This window comes from Mobula hypostoma, chromosome 9, assembly GCF_963921235.1.
Source record: "Mobula hypostoma chromosome 9, sMobHyp1.1, whole genome shotgun sequence".
Classification (NCBI taxonomy): domain Eukaryota; kingdom Metazoa; phylum Chordata; class Chondrichthyes; order Myliobatiformes; family Myliobatidae; genus Mobula; species Mobula hypostoma.
The window spans coordinates 99,083,357-99,106,813 of NC_086105.1; the positions used below are offsets into that span (position 1 = coordinate 99,083,357).

Consider the following 23,457-nt stretch of genomic DNA (forward strand, 5'->3'; position numbering starts at 1 on the left):
CTAAGATGGGCAGTACCTTTGCTGCTTGAATGAGCAATCTAGATGATATGGTATATTGAGAATGCAACCAAGTTAAGCATATGTTAGAAACTAGAAACTTAATGCTGCAGTGCATCTGAATGGTGTAGAAAATGTAGGGATGAAATGAAGGAAAGCAAAGAGTGCATTGAAAGAAAATTAGCAAGTAAAATAAAATCCAGAGAAATTTTAAATATGTAAAGAGCAAAAAGGTAATATTAGAAAATGTGGGGCGTAATAGTCAAAGATGCAGAGGTGGGGTACAAGGGTAGGGTGAATAACATGCAAATTCCTTAAAGATAGAAAGGATGATGGTTGTTTTAAATAAGGTGATTAAGTATAAAATATACAGCGGGATAAATATTCTAAAAAAAATTAAATGTTTTGGCATCTTTGAAAATGGATGTATTACCAGTTCCTGATTAAATTCAACCCTGGTTGTAACAAGAAGGTTGGAATTTGTGGAGGCACTTATTATAGTTTTTCCATCTCTCACTATAGGAATTGAGCTAGTGCATTGAGAGATTTTTTTTAAAGAAAAAGACAAGGCAAATAATTGCTGGCTAGTTTGTCTGAATTTGGTTATAAGTAGATTATTTGGGATAATTTCTAAAGGACAACATAAACAATTAGAAAGTCAGATTAATTGGGGCTAGATGCATGGATTTAATAAGTGAAGTTCATGCCTAATGAGCCTTTTTTGAGATAACAAGGAAGGTCAATTAAGACAATGTGTTTGATGTAGTCAATATCAATCGCTGCAGGCTTTTGAGGAGGACCTTTCGCGGTACTCACTCTTTACGAACCATTGAATTCTTACGTATTCTGACTTTTAAAAAAACTCGATCGTGCCTTCCCTTCCGAAGAACACGTGCTGCGCTTCATCAGGTGGATAGCCATCTCGGATTAGGAAGACACTGGAAATGTGATTCTGTGTTGACTTTAACCGTATTTATACATATAATTCATCAAACAAGAATATGTGTATAATTACTCAAATATTATTGAAATATTAAACGCCCATCAACAGTTGTAAAGGCCTTACGCAGTATTATATATATTTTTTGGTCATCCGGTTCTAGGAAAGACTTTATCAAGCTGGTGCGATTGCAGAAAAGATCTATGAGGATGCTGCCTGGGATCGAGGGTCTTGAATGATGGGGAAAGATCTATGAGGTTGCTGCCTGGGATCGAGGGTCTTGAGTAATGGGGAAAGGTTTATTCCCTGAAGGGCAGCAGAATGGGGGTGACCTCTTAGAAATCTATAAAAATCATGAAGGCTATGGATAAGGTAAACCATCAAACTTTTCAACTGGGTGGGGAAGTCCAAAACTACCGAGGAGGTATAATTGCAACATTTAACAAGCGTTTGACTAGGTCCATGGAAGGGAAGGGCAGTTTGGACGGTTAAGGGGCGAACACGGGCTACTGGTGGTAGCGGAGAGGATGCCAGGATTACCATGGACCAGTTGGGTGTAGGGCCTGTTTCTGTGTTGCATTACACTATAGTGACTGTCCACAACAAGCAAGGATGTAAGTAGAGGCTCCGTCGCCGAAGTACAAGGATGCGGGTGAGGTGGTGGGTATAAGACTGCAGGAACAAAACACGGCAATATTGATTGCCCTGGGTGTAAGTACTGTACGGGGATTAGAGTCGAACGTGTCCAGTAACAGAATAAACACTAACTGGAGATTACTGCTTCCAAACATTTGCTTATTTTAAGGGGAAAGTTTATCTTTTCAAATAAAATAAAGGTTTATTCTTAGGAAGAGATCTATTTTGTGTATTTATAGCAGAAAACCGAGTCCGCAACAAGACACCAATTCATAAAATCCCCACTCAGTTTACAACGACAGGGTGTCTGCTCAAGGACTGTAAAGGGGCGGAGCTGCTACACTGCGAGGGCGGGACCGGGAGTGGAGGGAACGGAGTGGGTTCACGGCGGGACGGTTCGAACTGGGCAATCCGGTCCGGTTTACGTGGAAAAGCTGCACAGACAGGAGCCTCTGTAGGCGCTGAGAATGTCACACACACACACACAGTGCTGGCGGAACGCGGCATCTGCAGAGGGGGATGTCTACGTTTCAGGCCGACACCTCTATCAGGACAACATGCACGGCCAGATCCCAGCCGCCGGCCTTAGCTCAGAAAGGGGCGGGAAAACTGGATCGGGTGAAAGGTCACCGTGTTGGTTTAAAGGTCACAAGGAGCGGAAGTTATCCGCCGTGTTCTGGGTGGTTATCGCGCCGCGGGGGGACTGGGTTCGGTCGTCCGAGCGGGTTGGCGACTCCGCTTAGCCCATTCCAGTGCGTGGGAAAAGCAGGTAAGCAGAGCATTGGCGGACGGGGTTGCTCTTGGTAACGAGCCGGGACAAGGCTCGTGTGAGTGCGGTGAAGCTACCGGACTGAGCCCGGGCCTCCGGTGGCGGCTGTAGCCTGAGTGCAGTGAACGAGGAGGCGGGGGTCTGGCTAACAGGAGGTGCTGGGCATGACCCCCACCCACCCCCGGTCTGCACTTGTCCCTCGCCCGGTCTCGTTGAGCGGCTGCTCCATCTCCAGGGTGAGGTTGAACGGACGTTGGCGGCCTCTCTCCAGCCCCGACCGAGCTTTTCCCGAGTTAGTCATTGCAGAACGGATTGATTGTGGCCGTGCTGCTCAGTTCTGAGGCTGCAGCTCGCTTGTAGGATGTTAAACAATGAGATGCATCACCATAGACCTGACTTGCTCCCTCCCACCGCTGATGGCAAACTGCTGGCGAATGGTTGTCCAGGATTTCAGGACATCCTTCCCCCTTCCAGCCCGTTGAATGTGATCCAGTCCACGCTGTGGCTCCACAAACACTGGAACTGTCTCCCGACTACCCAGTAATGGCCTTTTTTAATGGTCCCCTTCTGGCTCACTATGACTACCTGCCTGAGCTCCCTGATAACCTTGTCCACAGCTTCCGTACATGTTGGAGAACGGACGGAGGATTGAAATGGGAGTCGTTGGGTGTTTTATTTTGGGGGAGGGAGAAGGAGTTAAGTTTGTGTTAATATAGCTTGATATAAGCATTGGTGAGTCTGCCTGCTCTTCTTACCATTCCCAGGAATTCGGACAAAATGTCTGGAATTGCCCTGAATCGTCTTTCCCAGGAAAGGAAAGCATGGCGGAAGGACCATCCCTTTGTACGTATCTTAATACCAGCACTGAAAGTTTTGTTACTGAGTTCACTAGAAATATTTTTCAGCTAGATGTTTGGCATGAGTGTGGCAGAGATTGATGTAAAACAAATAGGTTACTGGATGTGGGAGTGTGGCTTCAGAATGTAAATTAAAATAATGACACCTGACTGCTCTTGAGGTAGGAAGTTTGTAAGGACATCGTTTTTGAATTTGACAAGCTTTAACCACATTCAGACAAACTAGCCTGCAGCAACTTGGCTCAACTCATCCGAGGTGCCTGTCTGTGCTCGTCCAGTTGCCTATATTTCACACACATCCCGCTAATCCCATTGATGTACCTGTCCATGTTCCTTTGTCTTGAGACACCTGAAGACACAGCTGGTAGAAGTACCCACTTCCACCCCTTCCTCAGGCAGCTTCTCTGTGAGGGAGGGGTGAACCTTCCCCTTTAAATCCTTCTCTCACCTTAAACCTATGCCCTCTAGTGTGAAACACACCATGCACAAGTCTCTACTTCAGCTTATCAACTGTTCATTTGTTTGAACTCAGCCGGCGAGAAAAAACTCGGAGCCTGAACATCAGAGAGACAGGATTTCTGTCTCTCTGGCGGCTCAGAACAAGCTTTCTGTCTAACACTCAGAAACTTGACATTTTATAGAACTGGCGAAGCAAAGAACAGTCAGTTTCATGGATATTCCCACCAAATCAGTTACAGCAAAATTTAATCACTATGTTGAGAGAGTACACTAAATCACGGGTTTTAATTACAGACAAATTCTTGCCTTATCAGTAAAACTTGAACAGACAAAGGTGGGAACATAGATCAATATGTGAACTCCTAAGACATGATGTATGCAGCATGTGTGAATACAGCCCACAGATCGTTCTCATAGGGACAGCTGTGAATTGTTTTAAAAAAAACTAAAGGCAATTTTTTTTCAGTCAAGGACAGTCTCTCCAACCTTTCACAGAACAGAGCATACACAAGCTGGCACCTAATTTTAACCCGCAATTTACCAGAATCAGAGAATCATTTCTTACTTCCCCAACACTCTTAAACGTCATTCAGCAGAGGAGGACAAAGGGCTTAATTAGGAAGGGGAAAAAAAGATTGAGAGAAAACTGGCAGGGAACATAAATACTGACTGTAAAAGCTTTTATAGATATGTAAAAAGGAAAAGACTGGTAAAGACAAATGTACGTCCCCTACAGACAGAAACAGGTGAATTGATTATGGGGAGCAAGGACATGGCAGACCAATTGAATAATTACTTTGGTTCTGTCTTCACTAAGGAGGACATAAATAATCTTCCAGAAATAGTAGGGGACAGAGGGTCCAGTGAAATGGAGGAACTGAGTGAAATACATGTTAGTAGGGAAGTGGTGTTAGGTAAATTGAAGGGATTAAAGGCAGATAAATCCCCAGGGCCACATGGTCTGCATCCCAGAATGCTTAAGGAAGTAGCCCAAGAAATAGTGGATGCATTAGTGATAATTTTTCAAAACTCGTCAGATTCTGGACTAGTTCCTGAGGATTGGAGGGTGGCTAATGTAACCCCACTTTTTAAAAAAGGAGGGAGAGAGAAACCGGGGAATTATAGACCAGTTAGCCTAACGTCGGTGGTGGGGAAACTGCTGGAGTCAGTTATCAAAGATGTGATAACAGCACATTTGGAAAGTGGTGAAATCATCGGACAAAGCATGGATTTGTGAAAGGAAAATCATGTCCGACGAATCTCATAGAATTTTTTGAGGATGTAACTAGTAGAGTGGATAGGGGAGAACCAGTGGATGTGGTATATTTGGATTTTCAAAAGGCTTTTGACAAGGTCCCACACAGGAGATTAGTGTGCAAACTTAAAGCACACGGTATTGGGGGTAAGGTATTGATGTGGATAGAGAATTGGTTAGCAGACAGGAAGCAAAGAGTGGGAATAAACGGGACCTTTTCAGAATGGCAGGCAGTGACTAGTGGGGTACCGCAAGGCTCAGTGCTGGGACCCCAGTTGTTTACAATATATATTAATGACTTGGATGAGGGAATTAAATGCAGCATCTCCAAGTTTGCGGATGACACGAAGCTGGGCGGCAGTGTTAGCTGTGAGGAGGATGCAGGGTGACTTGGATAGGTTGGTTGAGTGGGCAAATTCATGGCAGATGCAATTTAATGTGGATAAATGTGAAGTTATCCACTTTGGTGGCAAAAATAGGAAAACAGGTTATTATTTGAATGGTGGCCGATTAGGAAAAGGGGAGGTGCAACGAGACCTGGGTGTCATTATACACCAGTCATTGAAAGTGGGCATGCAGGTACAGCAGGCAGTGAAAAAGGCAAATGGTATGCTGGCATTTATAGCGAGAGGATTCGAGTACAGGAGCAGGGAGGTACTACTGCAGTCGTACAAGGCCTTGGTGAGACCACACCTGGAGTATTGTGTGTAGTTTTGGTCCCCTAATCTGAGGAGAGACATCCTTGCCATAGAGGGAGTACAGAGAAGGTTCACCAGATTGATTCCTGGGATGGCAGGACTTTCATATGAAGAAAGACTGGATGAACTAGGCTTGTACTCGTTGGAATTTAGAAGATTGAAGGGGGATCTGATTGAAACGTATAAAATTCTAAAGGGATTGGACAGGCTAGATGCAGGAAGATTGTTCCTGATGTTGGGGAAATCCAGAACGAGGGGTCACGGTTTGAGGATAAAGGCAAAGCCTTTTAGGACTGAGATTAGGAAAAATTTCTTCACACAGAGAGTGGTGAATCTGTGGAATTCTCTGCCACAGCAAACAGTTGAGGCCAGTTCATTGGCTATATTTAAGAGGGAGTTAGATATGGCCCTTGTGGCTAGGGGGATCAGAGGGTATGGAGGGAAGGCTGGTGCAGGGTTCTGAGTTGGATGATCAGCCATGATCATAATAAATGGCGGTGCAGGCTTGAAGGGCCGAATGGCCTACTCCTGCACCTATTTTCTATGTTTTCTATGTCATCAGGGCAGGGAAGCTGTCAACATCTGGGTGCAGGTCGATGGACTAGGCAGATTAATAGTTTAGCAGAGACTGGATGGGCCGAAGGATCTGTTTCTGTAGTGTTGTTTGACTCAGTTATGCCCCTCATGATTCTATGAGGTTTCCCCTCCTTCGCTCCAGAGAAAATGTTCTCAGCTTTATCCATTTTCTTGTAACTCAAGCCCTCCTATACAGTGAAATCCTTGTGCAACTTATCTGCATGCTCTAGTTTATCACAGTCATCCTGTGGTATGGTGACAAAACTGTGCACTGCATTCTAGATGTACTCTCAACAATGTCTTGTACAGTTGTAACTTGCCCCAAGTCTTCTATTACTCAGTGCAGGTGTGTAAAACACTACTGCACTGAGTAACCTTATCTACTACCCTTATCTGCTACCAGTGGTGTCTTTTACAAGGAATTTTACACTTGTACCTCTAGGTGTCTCTATACTACAATGCTACACCAAACCCTACCGTTCATGTTAATACCCTGACCTTGCTTTAACTTCCCAAAATGCATTCCTACACTTGTCTTGATTAAATTCCAACCCTCCTCTATTCCTGGATTCACTTTTCCAGTATCTAGATTCTGTTGTATCTTTAGACAACCTTCACAGTCCACTAAACCTTCAATCTTGTTGTCATTTGCGAGCTTGTTTCCTGCGTTCTCATCCAAGTGGCAATAGTGGACCCAGCAGCAATCCTTGTAGTATACCATTGGTGACAGGCCTCTGAAATGAGAAATGACCTTCTGATATCTTCCACTGGGCAAATTTAGTTTCCAGTTGGCTTGCTGCTCCTGGATCCCATGTGGTCTTGCCTTGACAGTCTCATGTGAAGGACCTTGGCAAGAGTCTTACTAAAATCCATGTAATCAATGTCTTGTCAATACTCAAACAACAGGAATTCTGCAGATGCTGGAAATTCAAGCAACACACATCAAAGTTGCTGGTGAACACAGCAGGCCAGGCAGCCATCTATTGACTTCTCTAACTTCCGCTAGGCCCCACCTCCCCCTTGTACCCCATCTGTTACTCATTTTTATGCACACATTCTTTCTCTCACTCTCCTTTTTCTCCCTCTGTCCCTCTGAATATACCTCTTGCCCATCCTCTGGGTCACCCCCCCGCCCTTGTCTTTCTTCCCGGACCTCCTGTCCCATGATCCTCTCGTATCCCCTTCTGCCTATCACCTGTCCAGCTCTCGGCTCTATCCCTCCCCCTCCTGTCTTCTCCTACCATTTTGCATCTCCCCCTCCCCCTCCAGCTTTCAAATCCCTTACTCACTTTTCCTTCAGTTAGTCCTGACGAAGGGTCTCGGCCTGAAACGTCGACTGCGCCTCTTCCTACAGATGCTGCTTGGCCTGCTGTGTTCACCAGCAACTTTGATGTGTGTTTCTTGTCAATACTCTTGGGTTGCTTCTTTGGGCGGGGGGAAGGAAGAGAAACAATCAACTGTATTTCCATGCGCAAAGCCTTGCTGACTACTGCTGATGACTCCTTGCTTTTCAAACTTGAACAGATTGGGTGCCACGGTAGGGTAGCAGTCGGCACAACGCTATTACAGCTGGGGGCTTTCTGGAGTTCAGAGTTCAATTCCGGCACTGCCTGTAATGCAGCTTGTGTATTCTCCCCGTGAGTGCGTGGTTTCCTCCAGGTACCTCCCACAGCCCAACGACATGGCGGTTAGTCGGTCATTGTAAACTGTCCTGTGATTAGACTGGGGTTAAAAAGGTGGGATCCTGGGTGAAGCAGCTCGCTGGGCCTGTTCCACATTATGTATGTATATCTTATCAAAATACAAACCCCATTTCCAGAAAAGTTGGGGTATTTTCCAAAATGCAATAAAAACAAAAATCTGTGATATGTTAACTCAGGTGAACCTTTATTTAACTGACAAAAGTACAAAGAAAAGATTTTCAATAGTTTTACTGACCAACTTAATTGTATTTTGTAAACATACAAAAAATTTAGAATTTGATGGCTGCAACACACTCAACAAAAGTTGGGACAGAGGCATGTTTACCATTGTGTTACATCACCTTTCCTTTTAATAACACTTTTTAATCGTTTTGGAACTGAGGATACTAATTGTATTAGATTTGCAATTGGAAATTTTGTCCATTCTTGCTTGATATAAGACTTCAGCTGCTCAACAGTCAGTGGTCTTCGTTGTCTGATTCTCCTCTTCATGATGCGCCATACATTTTCAATAGGAGATAGATCTGGACTGGCAGCAGGCCAGTCAAGCACAGGCACTCTGTGTCTACAAAGCCACGCTGTTGTAGCCCGTGCAGAATGTGGTCTGGCATTGTCCTGCTGAAATAAGCATGGACGTCCCGGGAAGAGACGTCGCCTTGATGGCAACATATGTCTCTCTAAAATCCTAATATATGCCTCAGAGTCAATGGTACCTTCACATACATGCAACTCACCCATGCCGTGGGCACTGATGCACCCCCATACCATCACAAATGCTGGCTTTTGCACCTTTCGCTGATAACAATTTGGATGGTCATTTTCATCTTTGGCATGGAGAACTGGACGCCCATTTTTTCGGAAAACTAGCTGAAATGTGGACTCATCTGACCACAGCACACGGTTCCACAGTCTTTCAGTCCATCTGAGATGAGCTCGGGCCCAGAGAACTCGCCGGCGTTTCTGCATAGAGTTGATGTATGGCTTCCTCCTTGCGTAATACAGTTTCAAGTTGCATTTCTGGATGCAGAGATGGACTGTGTTGAGTGACAATGGTTTTCCCAAGTACTTCCGAGCCCAGGTGGCTATAATCGTCACAGTAGCATGACGGTTTCTTAGGCAGTGCCGCCTGAGGGCTGGAAGATCACGCGCATTCAACAGTGGTTTCCGACCTTGCCCCTTTACGCACTGAGATGTCTCTGAATTTTCTGAATCTTTCCACAATATTATGTACTGTAGATGTTGAAAGACCTAAATTCTCTGCAATCTTGTGTTGAGAAATGCTCCTTTTGAACTGACTAACAATTCTCTCATGAATTTTGGCACAAAGGGGTGAGCCATGACCCATCCTTGCTTGCAAAGACTGACCCTTTGATGGACGCTACTTTTATACCCAGTCATGATACCTCACCTGCTACCAATTAGCCTGCTTAATGTGGAGTCTTCCAAACCGGTGTTACTTGAATATTCTGTGCACTTTTCAATCTTATTTTAACTCTGTCCCAACTTTTGTTGAGTGTGTTGCAGCCATCAAATTCTAAATTTGTGTATATTTACAAAATACAATTAAGTTGGTCAGTAAAACTATTGAAAATCTTTTCTTTGTACTTTTGTCAGTTAAATAAAGGTTCACATGAATTAACATATCACAGATTTTTGTTTTTATTGCATTTTGGAAAATAACCGGACTTTTCTGGAAATGGGGTTTGTAAAAATAAAGATCCATGTAATTGAGGTAAATAGTGTCATTAAAAGAATTGTGTGGGTGGTTCTCATGGCTGCTGTTGCATTTGATCCTGTGAGTAATGTAGGACGAAAGCCAGGCTGTCTCCTGTGGATGTTTTATGAATTAATAAATAGGGAAAGCCTGAAGGAAAATATTACAGGATCTTCCAGTTAATTTTTATTGAAATGGAAAGTGGATGAAGGGAAGGCAGTGGATATTGTCTACATGGATTTCAGTAAGGCCTTTGACAAGGTCCCGTATGAGAGGTTAGGAAAATTCAGTCGCTAGGTATACATGGAGAGGTGGTAAATTGGATCAGACACTGGCTCAATGGAAGAAGCCAAAGAGTGGTAGTAGAGAATTGCTTCTCTGAGTGAAGGCCTGTGACTAGTGGTGTGCCACAGGGATCAGTGCTGGGTCCATTGTTATTTGTCATCTATATCAATGATCTGGATGATAATGTGGTAAATTGGATCAGCAAATTTGCTGATGATACAAAGATTGGAGGTGTAGTAGACAGTGAGGAAGGTTTTCAGAGCCTGCAGAGGGACTTGGACCAGCTGGAAAAATGGGCTGAAAAATAGCAGATGGAGTTTAATACAGACAAGTGTGAAGTATTGCACGTTGGAAGGACAAACCAAGGTAGAACATACAGGGTTAATGGTAAGGCACTGAGGAGTGCAGTAGAACAGAGGGATCTGGGAATACAGATACAAAATTCCCTAAAAGTGGCGTCACAGGTAGATAGGGTCGTAAAGAGAGCTTTTGGTACATTGGCCTTTATTAATCAAAGTATTGAGTATAAGAGCTGGAATGTTATGATGAGGTTGTATAAGGCATTGGTGAGGCCGAATCTGGAGTATTGTGTTCAGTTTTGGTCACCAAATTACAGGAAGGATATAAATAAGGTTGTAAGAGTGCAGAGAAAGTTTACAAGGATGTTGCCGGGACTTAAGAAACTCAGTTACAGAGAAAGGTTGAATAGGTTAGGACTTTATTCCCTGGAGCGTAGAAGAATGAGGGGAGATTTGATAGAGGTATATAAAATTATGATGGGTATAGATAGAGTGAATGCAAGCAGGCTTTTTCCACTGAGGCAAGGGGAGAAAAAAACCAGAGGACATGGGTTAAGGGTGAGGAGGGGAAAGTTTAAAGGGAACATTAGGGGGGGCTTCTTCACACAGAGAGTGGTGGGAGTATGGAATGAGCTGCCAGATGAGGTGGTAAATGCGGGTTCTTTTTTAACATTTAAGAATAAATTGGACAGATACATGGATGGGAGGTGTATGGAGGGATATGGTCCGTGTGCAGGTCAATGGGACTAGGTAGAAAATGGTTCAGCACAGCCAAGAAGGGCCAAAAGGCCTGTTTCTGTGCTGTAGTTTCTATGGTATGGTTTCTATGGAATATTCAGAGCAAGATTCTAGTCCTTTCTGGAAAAATACATAAAATCTAAGTTTATTTTCATCAAAAAGCCAACTATTCGTATAGGGACAAACATTTCCCACTCTCCCAAGTCATGCAGACACAATTCCTGCTCACCCTGTATTAGCCACTATATTTTCTGGGAATTTCTCAATGGTGTCCACCAAGGGTAAAACCCAGCAAGTGTCAGGATAGTCATTGAAAGAATCTTGCAGTTTGTCGTGCTTGTAACAGCTTTTTAAGAGCTTTTAGTTAGGTCAGTCAGTGACTACCCTGGGCTCATGCCTGGGTGATCACGATGGGGATGGAGATCAAGTTGCCAGGTGATTGAAGATTGCCTGTATTTTTGGCTCTGCCTCCATGCTCTGTGGATTTGTGGGGAAATTGGAAACCTGCATTATTATTTGGGCAACACACATAAAAATTGCTGGTGAACGCAGCAGGCCAGGCAGCATCTATAGGAAGAGGTACAGTCGACGTTTCGGGCCGAGACCCTTCGTCGGGACTAACTGAAAGAAGAGATAGTAAGAGATTTGAAAGAGGGAGGGGGAGATCTGAAAATGATAGGAGAGGACAGAAGGGGGAGGGATCTGGAAAGTTGATTGGCAAAAGGGATATGAGAGGATCATGGGACGGGAGGCCTAGGGAGAAAGAAAGGGGGAGGGGGGGAAAGCCCAGAGTATGGGCAAGGAGTATAGTGAGAGGGACAGAGGGAGGAAAAAAAAGAGAAAAAAATTAATAATGAATAATTAACGGATGGGGTATGAAGGGAAGATGGGGCATTAACGGAAGTTAGAGAAGTCAATGTTCATGCCATCAGGTCGGAGGCTACCCAGACAGAATATAAGGTGTTATTATTTGGGCTGACTGTTATTTAGATGTGATACGTTGTGTTTGCTCTGAGACTGGGTATTGCAGTCTTTTGGGGCAGTTTATTTGTTGGCATCCAACTTGAAGATTGCGCATTGGAAGCGGTTTTCAGTGCAGCCTCCTTTCGGGGTACCACTGAGTCTCGTCAACTGTCGTCTTTTCTGCAGGGTTTTGTGGCTGTGCCTGTGAAGAATCCAGATGGCACAATGAACCTGCTGAACTGGGAGTGTGCGATTCCAGGCAAAAAAGGAGTAAGTAAACTGACCGAGGCCTCGCTTCACATATTAAGTGCAATAAATTGTGTAAAACCGCCTTGCTTTTTGCCTCGACAGACGACTTGGGAGGGAGGCCTGTTTAAACTGCGGCTGCTTTTCAAGGATGATTATCCCTCATCACCGCCGAAATGTAAGTCTTTTTGTGTCTGCCTGTCTATCTATCTAATTGTCAAGAGCTGGCAGGTCTGTTGCTTTAAATTGAAAAATTTTTTTTAAATACCTGTAGATGCTAGAAATCATGAAATAAAGGCAAAATACTCAAGTCGGGCAACTTTCTGTAGAGGGAGAAACAAAGTTGATGCTTGGGGCCGATGACTCTACGAACACTGAAAAGCCATTAATCAGTTGCTTTGTACCAAATACTTCGAGTATTTTACATTCATTGTCTTGCAGGCCAATATGTATATGCCAGTTTCTTAGTCTTGTTAGACTCTCTTCAAGTTCGGTGCAGAACATGCTTAATTGCTTATTCCATTGCCCTGTAAAAGCCTAGATTGATTTACTTTGCAGAAAATGAATTGAAGGTCGAATTTCCTTTTATATTTTTGGAAAAAGTTCCTTTTGTATCATCCCCCTTTTACTACCCAAAGCTTTAATGTGTGTCTGGGCTTTTGGAGCATCCAATAAAGGGATTAGCATGCTTCTACCTACCTTAGATAAACAAGTCATAACCTTGTACATCTGTCAAATCTCTTCTCAACCTCCTTTACAAGGGGAAACTGGGTTTGCTCTCCACTTTTAACTTTGAACTTAAATCACTCATCCCTGCCAAATCTTATCTGCACTATCTCAAAGGCAATGAACCCAGAATTCTTAAAGGTTAAGCCAGTATTTTATACAGATAATCATGACCTACCTGCTTTTGTAAATTGTGCCTCTTATGAATTTCAGGATCATTGACTATGTAACTTTCTTTGAGAGTTCACTGCTGTGGTGATACAATCTGTTCATTCATTGTATACATTGCATGTGTATGGACAGAAGAATTAATGGTAATAGAGCCATACTATTTGTGGGTACTGAGTGATTGGACTGTTTAACATCCTCCTTTTCCATATGCAACCTTTAACCCTTTTCTTTTTATTGTAAGGCAAGTTTGAACCACCAATATTCCACCCAAATGTATATCCATCAGGAACCGTTTGTCTTTCAATTCTAGAAGAAGGAAAGGACTGGAGGCCTGCGATCACCATCAAACAGGTTAGATTGACGTGAAATGGAGTAGAACAGGGCATTTAGTCATAACACTTGTCATTTCTCCAAGTGCAGAGCTCACTGTTTTCTGGTGGTGACATCAGTGATTTATTTGCCTCATTCTTTGTCTGATCCAAGTTCAATTTGGCCACCTGGGAGGGTACCACAAAGTGACCATTACCACTTGTTGCGTAGTGATCTTAATGGGGTTCTTTCCTTACCTGGTGGTTCATGGAAAATTTCTGACAAGTTTAACTTAGTCAAAATGGCTTTGCTGACATCAAGAAAGGAAAGGTCCTGGTTGATAATCTTCTGACAGATAACTCAATACAAATTGGTTAATCATCCAAATGACAAATTGTGCAGTGAGTTGCCAGTGGAAGTGGCTGCAATCTTTACACTCGCAAGGTTTAGGGAAATGCTGAGGTGCTCAGTGCATAGTCTTTCTTTCCATGAGATTATTCTCCAGTCCGCCAGGTGTTTGTCAGTTTAATGCTTTAAAGATCTCCCTGTGATCTTGGTGTAAATTAACTCATCTGACTAGACTTTCTCTCCTGCTCAATCCAGGAGAACTGCCATTGAGCTATGAAGGTTGCACAACAGTGTTCACATTTTCCTTTATTTCTTCAGATATTATTAGGCATTCAAGAACTTTTAAATGATCCAAATGTTCATGACCCAGCTCAGGCAGAAGCATACATGATTTACTGGTAAGCATCAGCTCTTGTATTTCCAACATCGCTAATATTTTATAAACTTGGTTGTGTGGAGATTTGACTAGGATGACATCTGATCTAACCTGTGAAATCAGGTTGCTTCCTACGGATGTGAGCAGATCAGTATACCGATGTTTGTTTCTAAATGGTATGGTGTTAGTGGCTGGGAATGGTATTGGTTGGGCGGCAGTTCATGTAAGCTTTAGGGACCACACGATTTGGAAGTCTGGGATGGTTTTCGTTGCCTAAGGTACTGCTGACTTGACTGCATCTTCAGTACTGTCACACAGGACCTTTCTTCAATTTATAATCATACAGCACAGTCATTGCGCAGAGCAGGTGATCACTTCACTTCTCCAAGCAGGTTACGATGAATGCTTGATTAGCCTTTTCTCTCTGGCATGAACCTAGAAGGCTTCTACCAAAATGCAGTTCTGGCTATGATTCATCAGTTAGATTTGGGTTGCAATGCACTGTTGTGTTGTAGATTTTGGATTTGAAGTGAATGTATGTGTTAGAGTTTGATATTAGACTGCATGTGAACTCTTCAGGCTAAGCTGGAGTTCTTGTCTATTTATCCACAGGAAAACCCAGCCCTTGTGGATAAACAGGTGAAATCTGACCAGAACCTTTGTCAATTGAGATGATTGGATGGCATTATATAAATCATAACTTCCTTTAAGAAAAAATCCCATGGGTAATATTGTGTATGTTCGTTTTACAGCCAGGACAACGCAGAATATGATAAGAGGATTCGAGAACAGGCCCTGCGGTTTGCACCAACATAAAGGTGTGTCAGAGTTGATTGTGCAATGGAGAGGACAAGGAATGGCACAGCAAGACCTTTTATCACTTTAGGGAAGTGTCTGTATTTTAAAAGTGGGCTTTTGTTTTATAAAGCCCAGTGTATTCTTTCCACCAGGAACCATTTGTTTTCCACTGCCTTGCCCTGCAATCTGTGTTTTATTTGCTTTTGTCATTGACACCTGTTGCAAAAATGAATATTGGTTGCTTCAAGCCAGGTGCTTGTTGACTTTACTTTCTCCAAACTAGTTTTGGTCTCTGCATCAATTTGTATTTTTGATGGTTCAATTATAAAGAAATACTTATTTTAATAAGGAGTAGGCTAATCTTCCAAGAGCTGCAAATGCTGAAACTTTTAAATTTCCAAAATGCACAAGTCTGGATGGTAATACCATTACTGGCTATTTGCAGAGAACAAAATATTGTGCATGATTCTGGAGCCAATATGGCAGTCTATTTGGGAGACTTGCTCCACAAGGAATTGGGCTGGAAGGACTCTCCTCCATAGGCTGTGAAACATTACCATTGTTTACAGCCTTTTGTCCCCATGTGTCTTTAAATGATAATAAAGATTTGTACAAAAATATTCTTATTGTATCTGCTGGTTACTTTCCTAGACTAGACTGCTTTCCTTAAGTGAATTGCTCCTATCCCAAAGCTCCTTTCAAAGAGGGGATGACTATCTGCAGATTTCCCTGAAATTGTGACATGGGAATATGCTGTGTGTGTGCTTGCTGCTTCTGTTCATAGCTCTGGATAAACCTTTTTTTAACTAACAACCAGCCAGAGGTTTGATCGCCTACCTTTTTAGTGCCATGCCTTTTCACCTGACAGCAGCTGAGACGGAAATAGTAGGTTAATTTCTGAAATCGGATGGTAACTGATGTTTCTGGTGATATAATATTGTCCCAAAATTATTGTAAATAAAACTACAACGTCCATTCATTTGAACTGGTACCTTGCTTCAATGTTCACTGAAATCTTTTGTATGAATGGAAGGAAAGTGTGTTTGGGCCAGTAGAAGATACCTTTAATTGTGTGCTGTTTTGGGGTTGTTCAAATAAACTAAAATAATGTCTCCGCTACCAAATATTTTGACAACTACTTTTGACAATGCAAAACATCTGCCCTAAATGCTGCAGTGGACAGTAAGAGTGAAGGGGCACATTAGTGTCTATGGCCATTGGTGATGGGTCAATCAAAATGTCACAAGTCACACTGAAAAGCTGATAAGTTACTCAAAAGATTTGTTAAATAATGCTTTTTGCAGAAGGAAGGTTCTGGAGTTTATTGCACAGGGCTGTGGGAAAGATCAGCTCCTGTCCTCATGACACTGCTGTACATCTTAGAAGCATTCTTGGTCCCTTTGTGACAGAGCAAAACAGCAGATGGTTCTGATTAACCAGAGGGCGGCAGTTGTGGCTTTCCAGTAGATTAGAGATTAGATGATAAAATGAGATAATATCTTGGAAAATAATAGTGGTACTTCAGTATATATAAGCTGGCTTTTTTTTTCTCAATTAACAGTATGGTATTTGGAGAATGTCTGAAAGAAATAAATGAAGAGCAGTCAATACTGTGGCTGAGAGGTCATTAGAATCCTTTGTTTTCCAGATTTGCATGGCTCCTGCTAAAGAAATCAGAATAAACTTTACATTGCTTTTTTTTAAAAAAAAGCATAATAGTATGTCAGTGACAGAAACCAAATCTGAAGTTCTAGGCTACTCCACCAAATTAATTTTGTATATTGCCTCCTTAACGAAGAGGGAGGTGTTGAAAGCTACTTAGCTGGGACTAGTACGGTAAGATAATGGTATTGTTAGCGACTTTTGCAATTGAGCAATGTAAAGTGATTCAGTAATAAACTGCTGGAACAAGGTTGTGGCCGATAGTCAGATTGACTCCTGCCACAGCTGTATGAAAATGAACCTCCATTAAGGTTCGGTTTGAAAGGTAGCTTTGGTTTTAAGGACTGATGTGCACTGGCAAATTCATATCAAGTGACGTTGGACAAAATAAGTAAATGTTGGCACTGTATCCTAGCAACTGTAGCACTTCATGGATAAGAGGGTGATTATGTAGTTAAATAGCTTCTCCAGGTCAAAAAAAAGCACACAGATCATTGACCTGAATCATTAACTCAGTTTCTCTTTCCACAGCTGTGGTATCACCATTTTGTGTATCTCCAGCTTTTTATTTTTTTGATCCAGCTTCTGTAACGTTTCATCTTGCACTCTGGGGTGTTGGTCTTGCCCTCCTGTTTTAGGTGCCAGCCTTGTCCATTTATACCATTCATCAGCCTTAAGATGTCAGTGTTTATATGTTCCCTGTCTGCTTGCTTTCTTAATTCTTTTTTGCAGACAGCCCCACCCCGAAGGATCTGCCACATCATAAACTCTGAATATTTTTGAGTATTTCCACATCTGCAAGCATTTTCAACCTATGTTTATGATATTACCCCAGTATATTTCAGTAAACTCTTTATGCTTGGGCTAGTATCCTCAATGCTATCTTGGTCCTTAGGATGTCATTGGTATTCTGAGCTGATGGCCCCTAGCTCTGTGTTACTCTGCCTTGCCACAGGAATCCCAGGCCTGTGTCATTGAGGAATACAACATGGCCCACCGAGTCCACACTAATCATCAAACACCTACTTTATTCTCCCCATATTCCCACCAACACCAATGTATTTCAGTAAACTCTTTATACCTACTAATCATAAAAGTCTTTATGCCCCCAAATCCTTCCTAATCAACTGCACAGTGGGGTAAACCATGACACCCAGAGGAAATCAGTCACAGGAAGAACATGAAGACTCCACGGATACCACCAGAACGAAGGATTGACTGGAGTTGGCTGCATCAGTAGCAATGCCTCTGTGCTGCCCTCTAACATTCCATGCTCTTCTCCCTCAATTAGAGCCTGGGTTCTTTAGTACCACCCAGGTGACTGCCCTCATTGATACCTAGATCAGTAAATAAACAAGACCTTGTCCCTTAGGTATATTCTATGCAAACACCTCCCAATAAAGTACTTTGTGAAGGGCTGTCTGTAATACTTGTTGTGGTACCCATATATGAAATGAGGTGACTAGTGCTGTTGCCTTGGCTCCGGCAAGCTGAGTCCAATACAAAGGCAGAAGTAAATTCTCCCTGCCTGTACTGAATGGCTACATTTTTAGACTAGAACCCCAATTTGTGGACACCCTTACCAGGGTAACATCAACTCTATTTGTCTGATCAGTGACATCACCTCTCATTTAAAAAGATGAGTTTTATTTGTCACATGTACATTGAAAAGTCCAGTGAAACATTTGTACCAATGATCAACAGTGTGAGGATGTGCTGGAGGCAGCCTGCAAGTATTGCCATGCTTCTAATGTCAGCATAGCATAGCTGTAACTTGCTAACCTGTACGTCTTTGGAATATGGGAGGAAATCCATGTGGTCGTGGAGGGAATGTACCAACTCCTTACAGGCAGCAGTGGGGATTGAAACCAAATCATTGGTGCTGCAAGGTGTAACGCTAGCCTCTACGCTACCAGGCTGCTATTTTCCAAACTGTAGAGGATATTGGTGCAAATTGCTTCATCTGTCTTTGGACAACTAACTCACCAACACAGGAAACAACCTGGTGAACCTTCATTGTGTAGTATGCATATCCTCGGATAGGGAGACCTGACCTCTACACAATGTACTGGGTGTGGTCTCACTCGGGCTAGAAACATTAAAGCGAGGGTTTCTCTAAACCTCTTTTTTTCATTAAAGGCCAACTTCAACATTTGTCTTTCCAACTGCAAACTAACATTCAGTTCACAATGTATAAAGGCACCCATCCACCTTTGAACACAAACACCTTCCTGTGTCACCATCCTTGCTTGGTCTTTGGTAACTTTTTTACAAGTACACCCAGATCTCCTTGAATATCAGCACTACCCACTCTCTCACCATCTGTCCATTCTCATTAGAAAAAATGAGATTTAAAGTACCTCTCATCTCCACCTCACTTGGCTTCAAGCCTCGTCTACTCAGTTTGATGGGATGCCAATTACAAGTCAAATCCCAATGGAGAATCTCCCTCTTCAGTGCACTCGCTTTAGTATAACTGAGATTGATTCCTCCCGTACCAACCTATAAAACATCTATTATCATAGCTAATTTGCACCTGCCTGGTAGTAATCCAGTGATTATTAACTTGGTTATGTATTTTAATTTGGACCCTAATTGTATATATTCCTTCAACAGGATCTCTTTTTATCCTCTCTATGCCATTGGTTCCGATATTGATCATGACATTTGAATCTTTTCCCTACTGCTCTTGGTTTCTCTCCAACACTGCAGAGATGTCCTTATCAACGGCACGGAGTGGGCAACAAAGCCTACAGAGAACAGTATATCTCCCTAACTGTACTGCCCCCTATCACCACTCATTCATTATCACTCCCACCTAGGTTAGCGCACCCACCACCCACCCTCCCGGACCAACAGTACATTGGCCGGTACATTCATCCATTCTACAGGGGCTTTCATCCCCTGTTTAACAGTGCAAAGGCTGAGGGTCCTACACTTTCCCATCGGAAACCCCAGCTTCAGACCTTGTCATAAGCTCCGATAGCGCTTGGCTGACAGTCTGAAGTAGATAATCTAATGGTGTGAAACAAGGTGTTCTGGGTAACCCCCTGATGCATCGCAGGTGACCAGACCTTGGAAAGCAGCTCAGTTTCTGAGCTAAAACTCCTTCATCCTCAGCCACTTAGTGCAGAAATGGTCACCATGGATCCTAATGGTTTCTGTCTCCACACATATCAGCTGCTTTGCCTGCGCTAAAATATTTATCTAATCAGGTTTTATTAGTTTATTTGATTCTGACGCCACTACAATAGCCTCGCCTAAATATATACTCCATGCAATGTTCTTTAAGGCCACAGATTTGTATTCACGGCTAGAGCTGACTTCAGTTAACCATTTCTAGCTGACTACCTTAATTTAAAACAGCAAGGCTAGAAGAATTAAATTAAACTAATAAATTTAAAATGAAAAATGAAATAAGTCCCTTATTCAACAAAACACGCATTCTGTATACAATTTAATGTGGTTTCTCTGGACACATCAGGCAGTAATAACCTCAGTACTGTATACATTAATGCACCCGTATAATACCCCCCCCCCGTGTGCTGTTCACAGCATTATTCCCATGTACTAATCAATGTAATAGTGTCTGCTGTGTTAAGTCATCCTATATTGCCCCAGTAATACCCCTGTTGTACTACTCATGCTAAGACTATAAGATATAGGAGTAAAATTAAGCCATTTGGCCCATTGAGTCTACTCTACTATTTCATCATGACTGATCCATTTTCCCTCTCAGCCTCAATCTCCTGCCCTGACTAGTCAAGAAAATACCCCTGTAGCAATACCTACAGTATTGTTCTAACACCCAGTAATTGCCCCTGTATTCTGCTCTCAACAATAATGCCTGCTCTGCTGATCTCAGTAATACCCACAAAACAAATCTCTCGTTAACACTCCCCCTGTAATGCCCCCACAAAGTTGCTCAGTCACGCACTGTCCTCAGCATTCCCCTGCTCAGAGTAAGACCCCTGCTGTTTTGTTCTGAGCAGCACCCCGGTATGCCAATCTCTGCGACACCCCCAGCGTGCTGGGGCATGGAACAGTACAGCACAGAAACAGCCCCTTCAGCCCTCTTATCCATTCAACGTCCTGGTAAACCTGCACCCTCTGTAAAGCCTCGACGTCCTTCTTATAATGGAGCAACCAAAGCCGAAGGCAATATTCCAGGCATGGCCCAACTAGAGCTTAATAAAGCTGTAACATAACTAGCCCAACTCTTGAACTTAATTCCTCAGCTATTGAAAGTAAGCATGCCATATGCCTTCTTCCCAACCCTATCAACCTGTGTAGACACTTTCACTTTGACATGAAAGAGTCTTTTCTGTTGATCAGTGTCAAAAGCCAAATTAAATTCACTGTGATTCAATGTTGTAAAACAATAAATCATGAAAACTTCAAAGGGGGTGAATACTTTTTACGGTATGCAACCATGGACTTGGACCCCAAGATCCCTCTGCACCTCAACCCTATTAAGGATCCTGCCATTAACTATACCTTCTCTCTACAATTGATCTCCCAAAATGCAATCCTTCACACTTGGCCAGGTTAAACTCCATCTGACATTTCTCTGCCCATATCTGCAACCGACCTATAGTCAGCTGTATCCTTTGGCAGTCCTCTACATTATTCACAACATCACCCATCTTCGTATCTCACTAGCCAATGTTCTCAACCAGATCAGTTGCATATGTAGCAAACAGTGGAGGTCCCAGTACAGATCCCTGTGGAACACAACTAGTCACAGAACCCAGCTAGAGCAAGTCCCATCGACCGCTACCCTTTGTCCTCTATGGACAAGCCAATTCTGAATCCAAATGGCCGATTCACCATGGATTTCACACATCTTAATCTTCTGGATGAGCTTTCCATGAGGGGCATTGGCCGTGTAGACAACATCGCAGCTCTACCTTCGTCACCACTTCAAAAAACTCAAGTCAAGTTAGTAAAACACACTTGTTCTGCACAAAGCCGAGCTGACAAATTAGTTCATGGTTTTCCAGTTGCTCAAATCCTCTCCCTAAACATCCTCTCCAGCAACTTCCTTACAACTGAGGTAAAACTCACCAGTGTATAGGTTCCAGGATAATCTCTCATTTCCTTCTCGAATAAAGGAACACGGTTTGTGCTGTTCTCAATAAAATGGAAAAGAGAGCTTTCTTTGGAGATTTTGTGACATTGAAAACCAATCATTAGGCTGCCCTTGGTGTGACGATGTTAGAGCTATCTGCACATTGTCGGGGCCGCTTAAAGTACACCAGCACTTAAGTATGGTCGATGTTGTGAAGCCTTCCTCGTCAAGCACTGGTCAATAGATTGTTTGTACAAGCCCTATGTCACAGAATTGCAACATTTTCCATCAGCATCCCAGTGTCCCAGTGTGGTCCATACCATCCCTGACTGTTTTGATATTGCAGCAGATTGGGAGACAAAGTTTGGCGGTGAAGCCAGAAGGTAGCTCCAGAATTGCCAACACAACCCTGGAAATGTTAGGAAGTATTCTGGAGTTATGTGAATATTAATTCAAGCAAGAATCAGTTGAGACTTCTTGAAGTAAATTGTCAATTACAAGCAGTAAGTTGCTTTTAACTTTGTTTTAAATGGCAACATGTGTGAAACACAGACTAAGAGATATGGTTTGCGAAATGGTGACCATAAGATGTTTGCGTACCATCTATAAAAAGTATTCACCCCCTTGGAAGTTTTCATATTTTATTGTTTTACAACATTGAATCACAGTGGATTCATCAGTGAATCACAGCTGTCTTATTCTGCCCTGCAGAGCTGATGTATGGTTAGAATGACAATAAAGTTTTTTGAATCTTGAATCTTGAATTTAATTTGGCTTTTGACACTGATCAACAGAAAAGACTCTTTCATGTCAAAGTGAAAACACATTTCTACTAACGTTATGACAAATGAGTTGAGTTATTTGCCCTGCATCAAGTAAAGTTCAAGCCATTTGCTCTCTGTAATATTGTGTAAGTCATTGGACGCTTGCAAGCAGTTTACCCCTGCCAAGGTATTTGAACATTCAGCGGTGTCGCTCATTGTACATATGTAATTCAAAGAAAGCATTCTCAACCCAAAGATTTGAAGTATGCAATGTCCAATGACTTAGTCGTAGTCACAACAGGAGAAATCCTGTTGATAGTTGGGTGCCACCCATTTCCTGCATAAATAGGTAAGCTCATGTTTGTGAGTGGACAGATACCTCTTTAAGTGCATCCCTCCTTCTGCAGGAACCCTTGGGTTATTTTACTTACTCACTCTGATGCTGAAAGCAAAGCTGGCCAAGCACAGCCATTTGTCCTGTCCTCCATATCCAGGCTCTGTATCTGCGAGCTTAGTGGCGATTTGCCCCTCTGTGTGGTGAACCGAGGCTGAGGTTCTGGGCCTGCTCCGGCTTCTCCGCGCTTCGGGTCTCTGGACTCAATTTCGTTCTGAGTACTGTGGATTGCTTTTATTGTTTGCACGATTTGTGTGTGTTTTCTCTCTCTCTCTGGGTGTTGGGTGTTGGTCTTTTTTAAAATTGGGTTCTTTCAGGTTTCTTGTTTCATGGCTGCCTGTAAGCAGTCGAATCTCAAGGTTGTGTAATTTATACCTACTTTGATAATAAATGAACTTTGAACTTTATCCCTCTGTAGGCTCACAAATTATTCCGTCCCACGTGCCTACCAATTCTTTTACCAGTTACCTACCCAAAGAGGTAAATTTGCAGTGGCCATTTAACCCTTCGGTTCTTTGGAATGTGGGAGATCTGGGTCGGAGCCACGCTGCGTGTAAACCCCAGACAAGCATTGCCAGGATTAACCCCCCTATCCCTGGAGCTGCAATGCAGTAATGCTAACCACTGCATCACTGGGCACCCCTCGCGAAACTCTGTTCCAGGTATAATTAGCCGCTGAGCAAATGAGATGAACTAAATACTG

At 42.9% G+C, this 23,457-nt stretch overlaps 1 protein-coding gene across 1 annotated transcript; it reads left to right on the top strand.

The window, feature by feature from the left end:
* Positions 1 to 2,187: 2,187 nt before the first annotated feature.
* LOC134351308 (SUMO-conjugating enzyme UBC9-like) lies at positions 2,188 to 15,966 on the top strand. The gene is made up of 7 exons (XM_063057379.1): positions 2,188 to 2,342; positions 3,107 to 3,185; positions 12,076 to 12,159; positions 12,241 to 12,313; positions 13,274 to 13,383; positions 14,008 to 14,087; positions 14,818 to 15,966. Exons 2-7 carry the CDS (start codon positions 3,120 to 3,122, stop codon positions 14,879 to 14,881), a joined length of 477 nt encoding a protein of 158 aa, XP_062913449.1. The 5' UTR covers positions 2,188 to 2,342; positions 3,107 to 3,119; the 3' UTR covers positions 14,882 to 15,966.
* The last annotated feature ends 7,491 nt before the right edge of the window (positions 15,967 to 23,457 follow it).

Coding starts and splice junctions, on each gene's coding strand:
- LOC134351308 (XM_063057379.1), top strand. CDS start 3,120: ATGTCTGGAATTGCCCTGAATCGTCTTTCCCAGGAAAGGAAAGCATGG. Junction 12,314..13,273: donor TCCCTCATCACCGCCGAAAT/GTAAGTCTTTTT, acceptor TTTTATTGTAAG/GCAAGTTTGAACCACCAATA. Junction 13,384..14,007: donor CTGCGATCACCATCAAACAG/GTTAGATTGACG, acceptor TTATTTCTTCAG/ATATTATTAGGCATTCAAGA.